Source organism: Sinocyclocheilus anshuiensis, unplaced genomic scaffold, assembly GCF_001515605.1.
Source record: "Sinocyclocheilus anshuiensis isolate Anshui unplaced genomic scaffold, SAMN03320099.WGS_v1.1 scaffold590, whole genome shotgun sequence".
In the NCBI taxonomy this organism is placed as follows: domain Eukaryota; kingdom Metazoa; phylum Chordata; class Actinopteri; order Cypriniformes; family Cyprinidae; genus Sinocyclocheilus; species Sinocyclocheilus anshuiensis.
The window spans coordinates 470,376-491,321 of record NW_015544192.1 but is presented as its reverse complement, the minus strand read 5'-3'; the positions used below and the strand labels follow the sequence as shown (position 1 = coordinate 491,321).

Sequence of the window (20,946 nt, the reverse complement as noted above, 5' to 3'; positions counted from 1 at the left end):
CATGCTTTCGGTACTGACGTCAGTTTGTAGGCCAACCGGCCGTGGAATTCAGATCGGTGGTTATGAGTGAAATAAGGCCTGTGGCAAACATTACGTGAAGAGAATTTACTGTTGTGTTCTAGAAGATAAACTACACAGTCAGTAGCTCAAACATGAATTCTGAATTTAATCACAGACCTTATTTTACTCATAATAATATAATAATAGTAACATTAATTACACTTATTTCTTTAACGGCATGTTGGATAAATTATAAAGGAGGGAGATATTTGTTCTGAAATGTATAGGCCTATATCAAAACTTTATATCAGATTCATGACCGTAACCAATGATTCATTAAAGCAGCACTATGTAACTTTTTCTGTGTTCAAAATTTGCAAATTGTATATAATGAGCGAGTACATCATGAATTCATCTTCCAAACAGCGTTTTTGTCTTATTCCGAATCACTACAGTACACTTATAAGAAGTACTTATATTTGGACTATTGTAGCCTGGTCGGGTCGTCACCGCTGCGGAGTAATACATACCTGCGTGAATCGCCATAGACATAAACTTAGAGAAGTAGCTCCGGTTCTTCTTCTTTTCTCGAGTTTTTTGGCGGATTGGCAAACCAACGTTAAAGGTGCATGTCCGCCACCTACTGATCTGGAGTGTGAAACGTACACGGTTGAGCTATGAATTCTTCAACTATTATAGATAAAAGAAAATAATAATAATAATAATATTAATATAACTCTAACTTCAAACTCTTTCCATTAATCTTGTCTTTTTTAAATACTTAAACAATTCTCCATATATTCTTGATTGCATTACCCCATAACCTAATGTAGCTCCGGTTGGAATGTTCTTCCGCGGGATGTGTAGAGTTCTGTTTATTAACCACTAGAGCGCCAAAAGTTACATAGTGCTGCTTTAAATATTTAGTGAACCAGACTCCATGTGCTCCTGGTTCAACATCCTTTTTTGTCCTGGAATAACCAATCAGATTTAAATACTGATTGTACTTTTTCTAGACGTTTACAGTAAGGTAAACAAACCAATATCACTGCAAAGTTCGTAAAAAAACAAAACATATACAGGTATACAACACAAACAATTATACTACAATTACTAAGAACCAGAGACTTCAATTCAGTATTTTATAAGAAAGTGAAAATAACATCCCCTTGAGGGGGTTCACATCTGTGGAAAGTTTAACCATTCATTCATAAATCTCAAAACAAATTGGTCACACCTCATTTCTCCTGATTATCATATTAAAGGTCTGAAAAAATTAGATATGAGAACACTGCTGTGGCGGATTCAAGTTTGACATCACATTTTATGCAGACTTTTTGGTCACCCTCCGAACTGCAGATGCATACAAAATTCATGATTAGAAATCTTAACGGTTATTTTAGGTTTTGATGTTTTTCCAGGGGAAAATATTAGATTCTGTATAACTAACAGCTTGGGTATTGCTCAACAATTTGGTCCATGAAAGCAGAATGTAAAAAAATTAAATAAAGCAAAAGAAAAAAGTGATAGTACCTTAATATAAACATGCATAGGCTACCATTTAGTATTAATAAACCATGAAAAAAAAACAGCATAAAATCCTAAATGTAGGTTTTGCAAAAATTACAGCTATTTCAAAAAACTGCATATAGAAATGCATTGTCATTTAAAGGCCTCACACAGAAAACATTATGGGACTCAAATCATGTATGCACATGCCCACATACTCACACAGGTATAAATCTTACCACAAAAGTTAACATACAAAGCAATAACTATAAAAGTATAGAAAAAAATGACACCACATGTTGACACAACATTATGTCATTATTTCTAAACAACCTTTACATGTTGCCAAAAAAGCTTAATCATATTACATTTAAGTAAATCAACAGCTCTCAACGCAAAAGGTCACGACCTTCCTCTCCTTCAACCACCCTGCAGTATTCATTTAAAAGAGCAAATATAAGAAGACTGAAAACCTGTAAATGTTGTGATAATGGAACAGCTGTGCCAAGATCATACTACATTAAAACAAGTGCTTAAAGGATTTTCAAAAAAGGAGAGCTCACTTTTAAGCTCACAATGAAATAACATTTCTTACCCTGATCAATGCATAGGTATGTGTCAACAAAACATTCACTGATTAAAGGGCAAGTGGAGAAAAATGTGCAAAATTTAAGACAGGGCTTGGTCTGCATTAACAATACTGGTGATAAGAAATAATCAGAGCTGAATAACGCTCCCATCATGTTTTACAGAAAGCCTGGCAGCATTGAGCTCATTTCATTAGGAGGGCCATCGCAAACATTCACTGGCTCAGACGCTTCCGACATTCCTAAATATGAAAGCCACATCAGTGCCACTGGAAAGTGTGCATTGTGTCATTTCCCGTAATCCTGGCATACCACAAATCATTGTTTCCTTCCAAGTGCTATGAAAATAAAAACTAGTGTATATAGTAAAGACAGAGGCTTGTGGTTTGGAATGTGTCCTCTGTTTATAGAACCGCTTCTTGTGTCTGCACACTATAACCCAGCTAATCGCTTAACCTCTCTTCAACCGCTTATGACATATTCTTTCTTTCACCCCTTGTGGTCCATTGAGAGATCGTCAGTCTCTAGCTGTGGTCACTTCTTGCCGCTTGTTCCATTGATTGTTTTGTTTTTTCCAGAGCCTCCTTTTCTTCTCCGTGATGAAGTGGAATTACTACTGGAGTTCTTCTCTGCTAATAGTAGTAATTATGTAATAATATATACGTTTTGGTGTTAAATTCAGATTTAAAACCAGATTAAATGATATTCGAGGGGTAAATAAATCTCAAATGTTCTTTATATGGTCTTAATATCATAGTACAATTATTTTATTTTTATTTTAATCTATAGGGTAGAAAATATAAATACTGAAAGGAAATTCCCTGTCATAAATCTGAGCATAGTGTGAAAAATCTCCTTAAAACATTCAACTTCTAGATATTTAATGTCATTTGAGAAACCCTCTAAAACAAATCAGATTGTATGTTACCTTTGGCAGTTTCAAGAATGTGGTCATACGTGTCAATAAGGGTGCTGTCGTCACAGTCTGCAATGTTCTGTCAATGTTAAGAGATTTATCAGTGTATCAATATTTGATATGCAAGTACAGCACAAACCAGGATAAAACAACAAAGACTCACACCTGAGCAAATTATTAACACCTCATTGTGACTTTCTCTGTGCTCTCTGCTCGGGATGATTCTAATGTAAATGCTGTCAGATTGTGAATGACCAGTGGACAGCACTAGATTTATATTCTTGTTGAAGAATCCACAGTATTTAATTAAGGATCTTAGTATCTCTCAGTATATCAAGTTATTGTAACAGATGAATAAATACGGTCCTTTACCTTCAGTCTCTTCCCATAATTCTGCTCATACCAAATCATTCCATACAGACAGAGAAAAGTAATGAAAGCCTGGAAGGTGGCAAGAGAGAGAGAGAACGTGTGCATGAGACTTCACCACACATAGTGGGATTCAAAATTCTGAAAATGAATTTCAGAATGTCTTAGTATTTGGTTTATTTCGCTTGCACATGAGCCAGTAATTTGCTTTTTTTTATTATTAGTGAAGGACTAAATAATGAAGAATTGTAAATGCCATACAACATTTCTGTACTATTTTCAATTAGATTTTGAATGTGGTTTCAGACTTTTGGATCCCACTGTATTTAGTTTATAGAAACACACAGGGTCCAATCTGTAAACATTCAGTGTAAACTACAGATGCATAAACGAACATAATAAACTGTTGCATCATAGTCACAGTACAGCAACATAGCCGATATTTGTTAAGGTTTCACTATCTGTTAAGGAAAACAGTAAACACATCTCTAAAACAAAACTTCATTTTAAAAGATAATAATATAAAAATATAAATAGATAAATACTTATGTATAAATTAATATAAATATATAACAATAGTAATACTACTTTTAAACAATATTTATAAATAAAGGAAATTTCAACCAAAACACTCACCAAACACAAAAGCCAAAGAACAACATAAGGAACCTGTGTTTTAGAGAACAAGTCTTGTCCAAATTTGACACAAGCCAGAGCTTCCAGGAAAGCAATGGCCCTAAAAGGAAGAACAGAAACACACCCATAAATGCAACACCCCAGAAAGTGTTAGGACACTTAAAATGTCTTTTTTTTGTTTTGTTTATATAAATAAGCCAACAAACTTTCAAACAAAAGCTTTCACAATTTTTTTAAATAAATATATAAATGCCAGAACAACATAAATGCTGTTGAAATAATTTGATATTTATGTATGATATTTAGTCATCTATAGTATGATGAAGTATAAATAAATAAATAAATTTTTAAGTAGGATATTTTGAAGAATGTTTAAAAGTCAATGGGGTCCAAAAACAGTGGGCCTCATTCATTTTATTGTGTAGCATAAAAACACAGAATTCAAAATACCACCTGTTCTTGTTCCACAGAATAAAGTCACATGTGATTGGAAAAACATGAGGGTGAGTAAATGACAGAAGTTTAATTTTTAGTTAAACTATCCCTTTAAGTGTTCAACAACAGTATCAAATACTTTCAGGTTTTATGAAACCATGTAAATAAACCCTCTTTCAATATAAAAAATAAATAAATAAACATAACTTTTTTGTGTTTAATGCACAATGGCAAATCTCTATGAGCATTTTAGACTTGTAGCACTTGCAAATACAAAAGTGAGGTTTCTTAACTCTAGTCACCAGACTATGTAGGAATAATCTGGCAGACCTGGAGCTTAAAGCCAAGAGAAAATACCTCCATTGTTTGAAATCGAATGGAAAAAGTGAGATTGTCTGGTAAACAGGACACAAATCCCCTGACTCTAACACAACCAGCTGTGGCGATATGGAACTAAACCTATGTATTATATGTCTCTGTATCTATACCAATGTAAGAACTGTGTTTTTCTGGATTTCAAAAATAAGTTCAAAAATTAAACAGACAGAATCATTTCATGACACAGTCTTTATGTAGAAGGGATAGTTCACCCAAAAATTAAAACTCTGTCATGTCTCTCAGAACCTGTGTGATTTTATTTATACTCTGGAACACAAATATAAGAAAATATTTTAAACTGTTTTTGTTTACACACTGAAGTCAGTAGGGTTCAAAATAACACTGGACCCCACTGACTTTCATTGTCAATGTAAACTGCTCAAAATGTGCTCCACAAATGTGTTCCTTTATGTTTCACACAAGTCATACAGGTTTGGAAAGACTTGGAAATTTTGACAGAAGTTTCATTTTTGATTAACTATCCCTATAAGTCATCATCTGTTGCTGATTATAAGACCCAAAACATCCAAACTGTAAAAAACACTGGCTAAACTATTAATATGATTTTTTTTAAATCCTTATTTTGACAGATATTACATAGAACGTTTGCATTAGATAAAGAAACGTACTTACCCAAACACCCAACACTGTGTTCCAACTCTTTTGCACTGGGTGTCTGTTAGATATGCGTAGTATTGCCTAAATGCAAACGATAAATAATAGGAGTCATTCAACACCTCTGGCTTCAAACAGTTCAATGGGTGTATAAACATCTGCCAAACTTCATTATCCAAAATTAATGCATTTATTTAGAATGATTATATGGCTGAAAAAACGGCATTTCTGTGTTGATGTTTATGGATCATCGGATCACACTCCACAATAAATAAATAATTTCAATAAATAAAATAACTGGCTTCTGAAGACATGGCATTCTCATGTTTCTCATTTCTGGTGGATCTCATGTCCTGCCTTTCCAGGAAAAGGTTTTGCTTTAGTACATCAGATTTTGAAGAGATAAAGATCCTGGGCCCGGTTGCATGAAAGCCCTCAAGCTATCCCTTAGTTATAAGGTTAAGGGAACCCTTAGTGAAACTTGGGCTGCAAGAAAAATCCTAAGGGTCAACTTAAGGAACCTTAAGGCTGTCATTAAGCATTCCCCTTAATTATCGAAGTGTTCCCTTAAGCGTTGCTACAAAGTCCTTAGTAACCATTTCACCTTAATAAATTTAAGGGACCAAAACAGCTCCCTCAAGTCATCTTAAACTCAGTATCTACAGGATTTTTAAACTCAAATGTAAGTCTTAAGATATTTTTTAAGACCTCCACAAATAAAATATCATATGAGCACAGTAGGACAATGACTATGGTAACATATTAAACTGTAAAATGACTGTAAAAAGCACGACTTACAAGTTTTCACAAAACAAAAAGTTTTATATCATTTTTTTAAGAAAATGGATTTGTATCAATTATTATATAAATTTAAACAATTATTATTAATCAATTATTACATTAATCAAATAACAATACAAATGTAATGTATGTCTTAATTGTTTAGATTTTTATAATGCATTATCTTCTTGTCAATCCACCTGTTCACATTTACAACCCTGCGTGTTTGCAGCGTCAATTTTCACATTTGGTCAATTTTCCATCATTAGTCAGCAGGAGGCGAGTTAACTGCAGAAACAAAGTGGTTTCCTTGGTAACGACTGTACACAAAGCAGCACAGAAACGGGCAGCACTCATTTATTTAATGTTTGTTCGTGTTTTAGTTGGTTAGGTTTGTATTTCGTTATGTTCTGTTTATTGTCATAGATATATACATATCTGTGTTTATTGTGAGATGTGGTAACTATAGTAACTGCAGCGCCCATTGCCGTATGTGGTCAGAAACTACCGTGAAACGCTTAGTATAAACACTTAGGTAAGGTTGACAATTAAGACGTTTGTTGCAACGCTCCTAAAGAAATCCCTTACCTCAGGGAATTTTTTCCCCTCAGGGATACTCCTAAGTCAAATTACTTAAGGACTTTCATGCAACCGGGCCCTGATCTCTAGAGTAGCAAAACAAGGCCAGAGCAAAAATAAAGTGAAATGTCTTAATATTGTTTGGTCGGGTGAGATGTGCCACTACAAAGAAAGGTTCATTTCAAGGGATTACGCTGGAACACGGAAGAGGGTAATTGGACAGTACCGCACTGCGGGTGCAGTGATAATCCCAATGAAGAGGATCCGACACCAGCTGAGAGGATGAGAGGCCTGGAATACGAAGATATGCTTCAGGAAAAACGTGTTCAATTCTGTGAGCTGTTTGGAGAGCAAAGAAACAGGACAACAGTGAGTGAAAACCCAAAGAACCACAAAGATACATAAAGTCTAAATCTGTGGTCTGCTACTGTTTGTTCAAGCCCATCTGAATGTATTGACCAATTTCATATTTCTTGCTCTGTTTTTCAATTAAACAGAAGATTTTTTTTAGGTCAAAGGGCACATTAGGTGTATAACTGATGCTTTATCTACACTAGTGTTCAAAAGTTTGGGGTCATTAAGATTTTTTTTTTTTTAAATGAATAGTTTTATTTAGAAAGGACACATTACATTGATCATTGAACATTGATTAAAAGGGACAGTATAGACTTTTACATTGTTACAAAAGATTTCCATTTCAAATAAATATTGTTCTTTTTCTTTTAAACTTTCTATTCATCAAATAATCCTGAAAAAATGGTATCATGGTTTCCGCAAAGGTATGAATCATGTTTTCAACAATGATAATAATAAGAAAAGTTTTTTGAGCAGTAAATCAACACAGAAAGATTTCTGAAGGATTATGTGACACTGAAGACTGGAGTAAAAGCTGCTGGAAATTTAGCTTTGCCATCACAGGAATACATTATATATTAAAATATATTAAAATGGCACACCACAGCTCCAAAAGTAGAAAAGTATTTAATTATGTTCTCACCACAGGTGACGTTTCGAGCCTAAAAGCTCTTCATCAGACCTGATGAAGACCAGATCGTCTGATGAAGAGCTTTTAGGCTCGAAACATCAGCTGTGGTGAGAACATAATTAAATACTTTTCTACTTTTGGAGCTGTGGTGTGCCAACTTTGATTTTCCTGTTTGAACATTTTTGTGGTTGAGCACCTGCATTGAGCTTTTGGCCGGTTGGATGTGCGCACTTTGATTGGAATCTTTATATGCAGTTTTGTCGTCATAAGCTGGCTAAACAAGTATTTTCTGTCAAGCTAGATTATTAAGGTTCTCATTAAAAGTACATAATGTAATCATAATGAAATCTTAATTATCATCAACACTCATTTTTTCACTGTGACTATAATTTAAATGCAGCCAACTTGGAAAGTCATGGCTAAAGTAAAGTTTCGCACTGTTGGTTCAGTTCATATGTGACATACTAAACCTGAATGTAGCATAAACTGAAAGGCTTTCCATACTACTCATGTTTTAGATCACAATCACCATCAAGTACATTTCTATAGCATCACACACCTGCCATATTATCATGAAGAGGTAGATTCCAGCCACCCTCTGAAAAGAGGATTTGGGGTCAAACCAGCGCACATACGTCCAGCTGGCCGGAGTGAACTGCAAAACAGCCCGTTTCAGCTTGCCTGTGGTTGTGTGGATATCCCTGAACACATACAAAACACACAAACGACCCGTTTACAATAATCCTAGACACATGAACATACTTGTACACTACCTCAGTGACCTAAAAACCCTGGATCAGATGAGTCAACAAGAATGTAGCGCAAAACAGGTTTGGAGTTAACACAGATAACTAATGTTGGTTTCATGGGGAACAGCCACAGATTAATCGTAAAAAGAGCTTACTTGATACTGGCCCAGTGGTAGGTACGCATCTCTAAAAAGTGACACATAGTCATGCCAAGCCAAATGCCCCCTCCATTGCACAACAGGATGTCAAGAATGACTTGATCCCACCAGCACTCTGCAAAGTTTGGCAGGAGGTGCATGAAGAACAACTGAATGAGGAAGAAAGAGAGAGTAGAGAGAAATATAAAGCAATAAGCAGTGGTATGCACTATATAACAATCCAGGCGGTTTCCACTGCTCAGTACTGCTAAAGGCAGTATTGTGTATTAGTGATAATCTCAGCAAATGCATCTGGCATCAGCTCATATAATGGTATCAACAGTAATAATAATAATAATAATAATAGGCATGCCTCAAACAATAAAACTGTCATTCATAAAAATTATACTCAATAGGATACTATAAGGGTTTACCTCAATCTGTGATTTTATATTTTATTTGCTTAGTCAAAGAACACTTAGTCATATTTCCTTTTCATTAATTTTACAGATTAAGTATGGCGTTATGAGGAAGTTTCATAATCAGTACTATTGCATCAGCAGCTACTTACTTTCAAAGGTATTCGATTGGGAAAGACATCCACCCACACATGGTGTCAAATCATAAATCATATCCAACAAACATTTACAGTATATATAAAGCTTTAAACTGTTTTTTTTTTATCAAACCAGCAGCTTTAGTGAGCATAAGAGACTTCTTACAAAAAACATAAAAAAAGCCGGCCCCAACCGTTTAAAATGCATTACCTCTGTGAGCTCCCATGTGATGCTGATGGTCCAGCAGAGGCCGTAGCTGCGGATGAGTAGAGCTTTCATTGCCCAGCCCCAGAAATGACCAAAGGCAAAAATGTCAAAATGACTCAGGATGCGTTCCCATGTAATCACGTGGCAGTTTATTGCATACTCCTGTAAAATTAGGAATAAAATAAAAAATAAAACAAATACAACATTTAAAAAAACAATTAAATAGAAAAAATAATAAACACTGTAAAAGTGTATGGAAAAACTTCAGAATTATTTACACTAAAGAATATGTTATTGGCTTTACAACATATAAGGGCTGTATTAGCCTCTTTTTTTGTTCAAGAAACAATTTTACAAATTTTACAAATGAGTAAAAACAAAAACTGACACAAATTAGGGCACAGTGCGAATTAGATACAGTGAGCAACATGGAGCCTGATGTCAATGGACAGAGATTCAAATAATCTTATAGGCTGAATGTCCGCAGTCAGGCCGTCCTCTGAGCTACATAGAAACCTCTTACAGAGAGCTGGCATTATCTCTTTACAGTAATTAATCATAATTCACTGGATTAAAAAAAACACACACACACACACACACTGAAGGGAGGGTTTCAAACTCCACAGCTCAGACATAATCTATGTGCTGCACTAGTCTGCTGTGACCACGACTATACGGCTATAGACAAAGATGACATTATACAGGAAATCACAACTGTATAAAAATGAATGCACTCCTTCATTTTTATTTTTTATTTTATTTTGACTTGCCTAAATTAAATGTTCAATAATTATGCATCAGCAACAGTCTCCGTTTATACTGGTTTGTAAATGAAGTAATTAAAAAAAAAATTTGTGGGACTCTAATGAAAGCCAAGGATCCATGGTGGAAAATATTACCGGACTAACTTAACTTAACAAGATCAAAGATTGCAGAAAACGTAGGATAGACCAGTTGAGAAGTGAGAAAAGCTTAGGTGTTCACTGCCCAATGTGAATAAATAATGACTTGAGTTGCCAGTACATATTTATTTAGAAACACAAAATGCCGGCCTACAGCAACAAAGAATATAAGATGTGATGGTTTTATTGATGACAAAAAACTTTATAGCCTCTCACACAAGGATGAATTTAGTTTTTTTGGATATCATATCACTCACCATGATATCTGCTTCTCGTGTGGCGTACCGTAGATTGGGGTCCAGCCAATACAACAGCGCCTTCACCTGATCCCAGTTCAGGAAGATGAGGAGCACCAGGAAGAGGAAGTAAAGAACACTGAGACCTGAAAAGTGCCAATAGATCAATGCATTGGAGGTTGAGTCAACATAGCCGCTGATACACAAGAAGAGCCTGTTAACAGTCACTCACCAAAAACCATGCGCCATATAGCGGGATGTGGTCTTGTGAAAGGACCTAAAAGATTTTTTTTAATACAATGAAAAAATATATATTTAGTAGCGATATAAAAATTGTTAAATGGATAGTTCATTTTCATGTCATTCCTATTTGTGTGATTTACTTAGAGAGGTTTAGCCAAATGCCTTTATTGTATGGAAAAGAGTAGCTTGGAAATTCTGCTACAAATATTTTTTGTATTCCGTGGAAGAAAAGACATGAGGGTGAGTAAATAATGACAGAATTTTCCTGCAATGAAAGCATTCTGTCAATTTGCAATCCAGTTAATGTATTTTCTACTGAGAATAAATAGGGCTGGACGATATGGCCAAATTTTATCACGGTATATTTCTTAATTTCGGTCGATACGATATAATTTCGATATCGATATGAACACTATTTATCTGAAATAGAAATCTTTCGTAACATTATAAATGCCTTTATCATCACTTTTGATCAATTTTAAGCATCCTTGCTAAATAAAAGTATTAATTTCTATAATTTCTTTCCCAAGAAAATAATAAACGTTATACTCATTCCAAGCTTTTGAATGGAATAGAGTATGTTACAAAAGCTTTTTATTTCAGATAAATGCTGATCTTTGGATCTGTCTATTCATCAAAGAATCCTGAAAAAAACATTTACTCAACTGTTTTAAATATTGATAATCAGCAAATCAGCATATTAGAATGATTTCTGAAGGGTGACACTGAAGACTGGAGTAATGATGCTGAAAATTTAGCTTTGATCACAGCAATAAATTACATTTTAAAATATATTCAAATAGAAAGCAGTTATTTTAAATAGTAAAAATATTTCAAAATTGTACTGTTTTTGCTGTACTTTGGATCAAATAAATGCAGCCTTGGTGAGCAGAAGAGAATTCCAACACACACAAAAAAACACTAAAATTCTTACTGTTCAAAAACTTTTGACTGGTCTAAAAATCTTACTGTTCAAAAACTTTTGACTGGTAGTGTAGGCTGATTATTCTTATAGATTGAAACAAATGTGCATCAGCCAGAAATAAAGGGTATGAAAAGTGCTCCGAGTCACTGCAGAAAACAACAAAATTGAACAACAACAAAAATTGGAAATGTTACTGGAGTCTGGCTTATTGAAAATGCTAACTCGTTCTCTGCCAGCAGGAGGCGCTTTTAGAGCGATAAAACTAGCGGTTTCCCTGGTAATGGCTGTAATCAAAGCAGCTCCGCTCAAGTAAACGCTAATTTATCAGATAAAAATGAAAATGTCATCGAAACTTTTCTGAAGACACTCGGTTCCCTTCAGAGATTCATTCATATAAAGCACCCGCGCGGCATTTTGATTTTGAAACGTGCAGTGCTCATGTTTATTCTACGAAGTCAAACTCCACAAATAAATCAATGTATGGGAAACACTGGTAATGTATATCGAAATATCGGAAATGTGTTTAAAAATCATATCACCGTTATTGAAAAAAATTATATCGCGATACATATTGATATTGAATTATTGTCCAGCCCTAACTGAGAAGCAAATGAACAATGACTGTAACGTTACCGTTGGGGAAGGCAAGAACACTGATAACAAGAAAGAAAGAGCCAACCAGCAGTAGACCCACACGCAGGTTATTATCAGAATCACCATCATCCCTGCCAAAATGAAAACACGAGGTACAGATAACATATCAGAACCATGACTATGTCACAGAACTGTAACCTTTCACAATGTCACCAGATTTTTGGGGTGTTCGTTTTTATTATTTATATTTTGCATTTTCGTTTTAGTAGCTAATTTTGTTGTTTTTCGTCATTTTTATTAGTTTGTGGTTTTTTGGGTTTTTTTAATATGTAGGTTTTTTTTTTTGTTTTTGCTTTTTTTTCAGTAAATAAAGTTGCTCTTGACAACTAGTTTTTTTTTTTTTTTCATTTCAGTTAAGGTTTATTTTATTTCAAGAAACGATTTTTTTTATGGTTTTAGTTAACTATAAGTGAATATATCACATTAACAGTCATTATGTCATTAAAAAATACATTGAACGTTTTAAAATATTATTATCAATATAATCAAAAATTTAAAGTTATCTCCCGAGGTTGTGTATAAACACTGTTATCATAACTCGAAGTGGCATTGAAAAACTCGTTAAGTTTTTTTTATTTTATTTTTTTATTAGTTTTTCAAATAATTTAAAGCAGTTGCTAACCTGATCTGCGTTGGCAACATTGTAACAAAACATCTTCATTCCATTTAAACTATTTAAATTGAAATTCAATAAAGTAGTCGGCTTGACTGAATGAACGCTCTGTCACGCGCTCTGAGTTGCGGTTGCCATGATGACAGGTGTGTCCTGCCGTAAACCTGCTGGTTACTTACCTCGTAAACGCAAAGTACATTATGCTGACGACGGTCAACGTCAGTAAAGTTATGGTATGCGGTTTGTAGAAGAAATCAATGGTGATATCCTCCACTTGTTGCTCGTTTATCATCCTAAAGTGAAGTTTATAATTCGCATCATCTTTACTGAGCATCCTGGAACCCTGACTGGGCGCCATGGTTGGTCTCATCCAAACTGACACTCCACTCCACCAGCGCCGAGTTTCTTTGACAGAACTTCCTGAAGTTGCGTGGGTCGAGATGTTCTCACCGCCCTATTTCAGGCGACTTCATTGGCTGGGTAAAGGCAGGAGGTTATAAGAGCTTCTCCCATTTGCAGAGCTGTGTTTCAGGCGGGGTCGTTCAGGGTTCGTGGGTGTTGAGTGGAGGAAAGATGAGCGATACTACCATCTTCTGGTCTGAGTTCACTTTGGAAATGTTCTCTGTTGTTCTTCATCTAATTCAGTCCGATCTAAAATCAATCTGATTTAATCTAATCTGAATCTAAAGCCTTTCTTTCTTTCTTTCTTTCTTTCTTAATTTCAATTTAATGGTTAGGGCTACAGTCATATTTTACTCCGCATAATAAATATGCAAGCTAACAGATCTGTTCCCCTTTTATTATTATTATTATTTAGATAATATATTTTGGGGGGAATTTTTAAGTAAGTAGTATTCTATTTTTGCATATAATGTATGATATATTTATATGTATTTACACAGTTTTCTTTGACAATAATATTTATATATATGAATAAATGGGGTTTTGTTTGTTTTTTCATCAAATCTAGATTTGATTTGCTACAATTTTATTACATCTTTGGATGAGTGTTGGCAAAAATCCACGTAGTCTGATTAGCCAGACCTATAAATGTGCCACTTGGTGGGCTGGGTATCTTTTATGGTTGTAGTTGAGGAAAGGTGTCTAGGTGACATATAATATGTTATTGAGATATTTCAAGCCGTGGCCAATTGTTTTATGACAGGTATGTCATTAAATGTAGCCAACACATCATCAGTCAATTTCCAGTAAATGTAGCCAACACATGATCATTTGGAAGAAAGACATCAATAAGAGAAGACAAAAAAGAACATTAAAATAAACTTGATTTGTTGATTACATTTATTCACAGTTTAAAGAACAGTTACGCACGCAGGATATGGATCTACACGTGTGATTTTGAAAAGGGTTCTGTGGGATAACTTTATGGTAACTTTATAATGACTTGTTTATTGTTCATGACCACGTGAAGGCCTAGCAATGGGAAAAATTATCTGTGTAATAGTGGAAAACCTGAGCATGAATGGGTGATAAATCAGTCAGAGTCAGAGATTTAATGAGGCAAATAAAAATGAAATAAAAACACTGCCTGCATGTGAGCTGCATGTCCATTGGGGTTATTATGGCCCATTATGTTGCACAATTACATCTAACTGGCTCCCAGGCCGCCTAAGGGATCCACAGAAAACTGACCATAGGGAAACTGATTACGCTTAATATGTAAACAAATATTATTTTTTTTTATCTCTTGTGTTGGAAACATTTAACCACACAGAAACCTTACACTTTGCTACTTTTATATAGACAGATTTAATTATATTAATAATAAATAAATTAAATTAAAAGTTAGCTTGGTTGCCAATAGTAAGAAAACAGTGTTTGGTGTCAGTTTTTTTATTTATTCTAATGAAATAAACTAGTGACTAATTAACTGAAATCTGTTGATGCCACTTTTATTCGAATAATACATTACCAGTATAAACCCGTGTTTTATTATTGACTAGCGTAGAGCCAAGGCAACATAACAGGTTACGTGACCTCTGGAAATGGGTCAGATTTATTGTAGCAACGAATCGTAGCAACACAGAGAGTCCATGACGACGATGGTTGCGAGATCTTAGATCATGTGTTGGAATGCGAGTGTTTGAGAACTTTACAGATCAAATAGTTCCGGAGCCGCGCTGTCCTGAGCGATAAACATGGGCTGTGGGAGCTCCAAAATCACGGTGGTTGAACCCGTAAAACCGAGCAGTCTGAACGGAAATGAGGTCAGCTGTAGTCTTTTTGTTATTCGATTTATAATGATTTAAAATATGAATTAAAAAACGGAATATTAGCGAGTCGGTAGTGGTTATAATATGTTGAAACATATGAGGAAACTGATGAAGATATCTGTTGTTCCCTCAACTGTGATATTTAATAGTCTATATTAGGTGAATTAGATGAATAATTAAACAAAACGAAATGCTTAAGCTGGTTTGCTGGTCTTAGCTGATTTCAACTTGTTTCCCATTCCCAAATCCTTCAAAAACCAGCCAGCAGACCAGGTAAACTAGGTTAAGACACAATACTAGACTAGCAAACAATTTAGGCTGTCAGTGTTCTGTTATATGCAGACTTCTATCTGACTTACTTTGCTTTTATTTTGTAGACCGAAACTCTGGAGTTTGTTGTGGCTCAGGGAGGCTCTCGAGGTGACTCTGCAGTGTCCAAAATGACCACAGATAGCGGGGTCAGTCTGGAAACAGCAGAGCCATCGGTTCTACCTGGATCTGTACCTAGAGTCCTGCCACCGCTACAAGGTTAAATAGAAATTCTAGAACAGCTTGATGTTATTTCACTTTAAATGAACCAAAAACTGCTGACCAACTTTGAGTTCTTTCAGAGGAAAGCTGAAATTGAATAAAAAATATAAAATAGAATGTAGGAAATTAACAAAATCTAATAGTTATTTTGACCTACACGTTGTGTGAAATCTAGGCCAGAGTCCTGGAGTGGCCCAGCAAACTGAAGAGAGGCCTGAGTCTGGTGAGATCCTGGAGCAACTGCTTGTTCAAGGAATCATTCCAGCTCAACCAAGACACAGAGGAAGTGGGGAAGCCTACAACATCATGGTGAGGGCTGAAAAGTGTAAATCTTGAAATATAAAAAGTGTTAAATAATGCTGCTATAATTTCTCAAATATGACATTTTCTCACATTAAACAACACTCTAAGAAAAGTCTGTAGAAACAGGGCAGAGTGTTAATATGAAGGAATATTTCTTATTGATTGTTCACAGGTGTTTTACCTGTATTTTGAATTACGCATTGCATTGTGTTGTGTTTTAGGGTTACAGGAAATATCCGAAACCTTTTTCTTCAGATGTTTTTCTTACAGTGAAGAATATTTTTTTGCATGCCTATAATCCTTACTGGAATAGTCTTTATTATTACAAGACTCTCTAAAATACTTGAATCTGATTGGTCAGTTGTGACTTTCTGCAGTCAAATCTTTTTGTGTAATGAGCTCTAAACTGTGTATTTGACCATTGTTACTGGCAACCAACTCTTATACTAGTTCCATGTCTTATGTTTTTTCACAAAATGAAATAATTTTAACCTAAATCAATAGACCTTTGAGGGAAAGATGTACGGTGTTTATTGGATTAAACTGATGTTTAACAACATACGGATTGTTCAGATGACTGAACAACTGTTTTTCTGAAAAAATAAATTTCAGTAGACAAAAACTTCATAAAAGAGTTTAGAGAGTTGTGAAAAATACATGATCTAGGATGTTTATACAGTGTGTGCCGTTGTAAATACTGTAAGTCTATCCCTCACAGCCTCGTTTTCATCCATGTTAAATTTAATATGCCATCTAGCATCATTAAGAACTACATATGACATATTTATTTACTTATTTGGTACACTGCCATGTAATATGTGTGATCATATATTTTAGCTGATCATTTTTCCAAAATAAACCGCTTGATACAAGACTTTGAAAAAATCTGTAATTGAACTTTCATATTGTGTGTGTATGCATAATAATTTCAACAAACTTTTATAATGTCTGTTAGATGGATGATGTTGGGAAGCCAAGGAGAAGACCACCCGCTCGGCTAGAGTCACTGAAAATTAGCAAAGAGCAAGAAGTCACCAGAAAGGAAGACATTGAGGTGAAGATGAGACAAGTGGAGGAGAGGAGAAAGGTAAAGCAGAACCAAATGACATTTATCATTCATTCACTTTTAATGCATTTAAAATCTCTTAACTAATATTCAGCACACTGTATTTGATCTAATTGTTTGTTGAGCTGCAATTAGATTGTATTGGCATAAGTATGTGGCACAACGTTATGATATATGGCTAAAACATCTGTTTTAGGAGAAAGAGGAGGACCTGAAACACAGGTTGAGGATTAAATCAGCGCGGCCACGTGTCGCTGCCCCAGTGACCGCAGAGGGGGAACTCGACCTCACGGAACTGCTCCATTCTGAACAGCTTCCTGTCCCAACCAGAACCAAACAGCTACAGACGCCAATCAATGGAGAGTCTGAGGACCAAAGGCTTACTGATTCCCCAGAACTGGAAAATGACTCCACCTTCCAACAGACTGAAGACACAGATGAGGGATTTTAAACCTGCTGCTTATGTGTGTTTCAGAATGACACATGCAGGATAACCTGCCTCCATACGTACAGAAGCAGCTTGATCTAGTGATGTTTTGCTAATGTACATTCTTAGAGTTGCACATGCACTTTACATGTTATTCACGTTATTAATCTTGTTTATTTTAATACAAGGTATGGCTCAGATCAAATTCTGAGCTTGGGTTTTACATAATTATATAGAAAAAGAAATGGAAATATGTGCCTAATAAGTGTAAACAGGTTGATGCAGTCATTATGTAGGTAGCAGAACAATGATTAGAAGGGTTAACAATTCAGCATGATATATATGTATGAGTTAGTTGCCAATGAGATATTTCTTTCATAGTGCTCATATGTTTTGAATCTTAAGAACATTATTCTTGTATGATATACACCATTCAAAAGTTTGGGGCAAGTAAGATTTTTAAATGTTTTTGTATAAAGGTCTGTTGTGCTCACCAAGGCTGCATTTATTTGATCAAAAATACAGTAAAAATAGAAATACATCTAATATGCTGATTTTTTGCTCAAGTAACATCTCCTATTATTATTATCCACGTTGAAAACAGTTATTCTGCTTAATCTTCATGTGGAAGTCATGATACATTTTCCCCAGGATTCTTAGATGAATAGAAATTTCAAAAGAACAGCATTTACTTGAAATAGAAATATTTTGTAACATTCATTTATAAATGACTGTACTGTGACTTTTGATCAATTTAATGCATCCTTGCTGAATGAAAGTATTAATTTCTTACTAAGCCCAAACTTTTTATGTACAGTTTATCATATAAACTACGTTTATATGCAATCAGTTATTAGAATAATCTGTGAGATATTTTGTCCAAAAATCAATATATTCTTTTAAACACTCAGTTGCAATTATGTACCTTCCAATGAAGGTAAATGGCTGTCCACAAGGTGGCGCTACTTAGTTTATGTAGTAGGCTGAAATGGGAAATTGTTTTCTGTCTTGGGAACAGTGGAAATCCGAGATGGCTCTCTGCTGTTTTCTTTGCATGTTATATCTTTGTAATTATGATGGTGTAACTGTCTTAAGTAACTAGGCCTCTTGCAATTTACTAATTATATAAAACTAGATACCTTTAAAAACATGTCATCTGTTGAGTGTGTGTGTGCGTGTGTGTGTGTGTGAGAGAGAGAGAGAGAGTGTGTGTGTGTGTGTTTGTACTTGTGTGTGCTGTTACAGCTGCCAGTGATTTGTCTGCCTGCACTGACATTCCGACAGGTCCCACCTGTTACATTTGAAAATGCACCCTCTATCAAAGCAGTAATGCCTCACTATTCAAACTGGCTCTTGTCAGACAGGCTTTTATGATACCATATGAAAATTAGCATCACAGACTCAAACACTAAAACATATGTGCCGCACAACTAGATTTCACCTGACTTTATCCAAATAAACGAAGCATACGGTTATAGAATTTTCAACCCTAACCTTTTACGTATGTGTTTTGTATGTGTGTGTGGCTTTCAAAGCCGTTCAGCTGCCCGCTAGAACCAATGACCTCTGAAGGCCATAAATGTGTGTTTGTGTGAGTGAGTGACTGTGTTTGACAGGTGGATTGTGTTGAGGGCTCTCCAAAATCTCTCTGTAGTCTCTTGTTCTTTTTGTTTGCCCTACAAAATCAGCATTAGGTCTATTATAAACTATTCCGTCAGTGTAACCCCAACTTGAAAAGGAGAAGAACTAACAAGACAGGTTATATCCATTAACTTTATGGAATATTCTGGGTTCAAGAGTAAGGGTTCAAGTTAAGCTAAATCAACAGTACTTTTCGGTGTAAAAAGGAAAGTTTAATGGCATTTAAAATGGGATTGAATCAATAGAATAGTATGTGTGTTAACCAGGGTTATTATAGTAAACTAAAACTATTAAAAACATGTTCATTACTTAAAATAATTTATCTGAAATAAAATAAAATATAAAAAAACTTAAACTTATTTTATTTCAGCTAGTTTCCAAGGCAACATTTGTAATTTTCATTTAGTTTAACTTGATGTACTAAAATAACTAAACTAAAACTGAAATATTAATAAAACCTATATACCTATAAACCTACTAATAAAAATGACAAAATTACTGAAACTTTGAAAGCAGAAAATAAAAACAATCTAATTCAAAATATCAACAAAAACTATTTAAAAAAAAACCCACTGGTGTTAACATGATTTTACTGTGGAAAAACACGTTCAAATTTCCTGTGTAAAGTTATATCCAATTTTACAACTTCGTTGCCATGACAACATGACACCTAAAACACTTAAACAACTGTAAAAATGACAATACCAATTTTACCAAGTTCAAAGTTTTAACATAAAAATGAATGTAAGTTATAAAATTATGAGCTTCACATTTCTGCTTTTAAATCCTTAAAATTGGCCCCTTTGACTTCCTTTGACTAAATACCTTGCAGAACCTTTGGTTTTTGCTTTTTTTAAAGAAAAAAAGGAATGAGTCAAAATTGAATCGGTGGTAATCAACATTATCTCACAAATGCTGTCAATTGAGCTTTGTCGATTGACCCCAGAATATTCCTTTCGATGGAAAGTTTATGAAATTGATTGCCAATCAAGTTATGCAGTGGGTGCCCATAAAACTGTACAGGAAAAAAGATCAAGTCAATGTCTTGTAGGTAAATGTAGACAAGCTCCTGAAAGAAGATAGGCCTCCTTTTGTAACTGTGCTGAAACACAAAGCCATCTCCCTCGCAGCGCCTCCTCTCGCAGCTTAATGAGCGTGTGGCCCGGCATGAATAAATTAGTTGACTCATGGATGCTCTCGATCGAGTTCCTACCTGACATTTTTTTTATATAAAGCCTCAGTTATCCATCCACGGGCGCCAGGATCTCTACATGGCTTGGCGGGTCACACCACACAGGCTAGTTCTCGGGTTGCAAGCTTCCACAAAAACTCTATCACCCAAGTGCTTTGGACGTTGTATGGTCTAAATGAAAAGGCTGTTTAATAATTTACCTGGTGACATATCACGTTCCTCCCAATTATATGGAGACCTAGAAAATAGTCTGTTCTTTTTGTCCTAAAGGAGATCGGGATGGTCTGACATCAGCAGTTGTAATTGTCGGTGATTGTTGTAAAGATGCGCCTTTCACATGTCAAAGAAACGTTAGAATGCTATACTATACTTTTAATTAATTATTAACTGATTTTAATTTGATGTTGCAATAAATAGCAGCCGTGTCCTGAAGTATGAAGTAGAGACATCTGCATATTTCTACAAATTCATGTTACAAAAATGCTAAAAATGTATTAAAGACGGTGAAATAATTCTAATCGAATGGTGACCACTGAACAA

General features: G+C 34.9%; 3 protein-coding genes across 6 annotated transcripts in view; 2 read left to right on the top strand and 1 right to left on the bottom strand.

Moving 5' to 3' along the window:
* Positions 1–1,118: 1,118 nt before the first annotated feature.
* On the bottom strand, positions 1,119–13,557 carry LOC107696537 (phosphatidylserine synthase 1-like). Of its 3 annotated transcripts, none has more exons than XM_016496900.1 (13): positions 13,192–13,556; positions 12,379–12,470; positions 10,810–10,854; positions 10,599–10,723; positions 9,443–9,601; positions 8,694–8,845; positions 8,349–8,490; positions 7,031–7,143; positions 5,464–5,529; positions 4,018–4,117; positions 3,385–3,453; positions 3,025–3,091; positions 1,119–2,725 (listed from the first exon to the last, which is right to left on the bottom strand). In XM_016496900.1, exons 1-13 carry the CDS (start codon positions 13,380–13,382, stop codon positions 2,631–2,633), a joined length of 1,416 nt encoding a protein of 471 aa, XP_016352386.1. In that variant the 5' UTR covers positions 13,383–13,556; the 3' UTR covers positions 1,119–2,630. The 3 variants fall into 3 exon arrangements, with proteins under 3 accessions (XP_016352386.1, XP_016352385.1, XP_016352387.1); XM_016496899.1 differs by having other exon boundaries at positions 1,119–2,728; positions 13,192–13,555; XM_016496901.1 differs by lacking the exon at positions 3,385–3,453 and having other exon boundaries at positions 1,119–2,728; positions 13,192–13,557.
* Positions 13,558–15,010: 1,453 nt separating this feature from the next.
* LOC107696535 (stathmin domain-containing protein 1-like) lies at positions 15,011–18,011 on the top strand. 2 transcript variants are annotated; one of them, XM_016496895.1, is made up of 5 exons: positions 15,011–15,240; positions 15,624–15,774; positions 15,953–16,086; positions 17,036–17,167; positions 17,343–18,011. In XM_016496895.1, the coding sequence occupies exons 1-5, from the start codon at positions 15,172–15,174 to the stop codon at positions 17,595–17,597; spliced, it is 741 nt and encodes a 246-aa protein (XP_016352381.1). In that variant the 5' UTR covers positions 15,011–15,171; the 3' UTR covers positions 17,598–18,011. The 2 variants fall into 2 exon arrangements, with proteins under 2 accessions (XP_016352381.1, XP_016352382.1); XM_016496896.1 differs by lacking the exon at positions 15,011–15,240 and adding an exon at positions 15,541–15,566 and having other exon boundaries at positions 15,654–15,774.
* A 461-nt stretch (positions 18,012–18,472) lies between these two features.
* Positions 18,473–20,946, top strand: part of LOC107696536 (RNA-binding protein 24-like) — a 15,231-nt gene continuing 12,757 nt past the window's right edge. Inside the window, exon 1 of the mRNA XM_016496898.1 lies at positions 18,473–18,640. Within this exon, the coding sequence (XP_016352384.1) occupies positions 18,515–18,640 (126 nt within the window). The 5' untranslated portion in view covers positions 18,473–18,514. The remainder of the gene's footprint in view (positions 18,641–20,946) is intronic.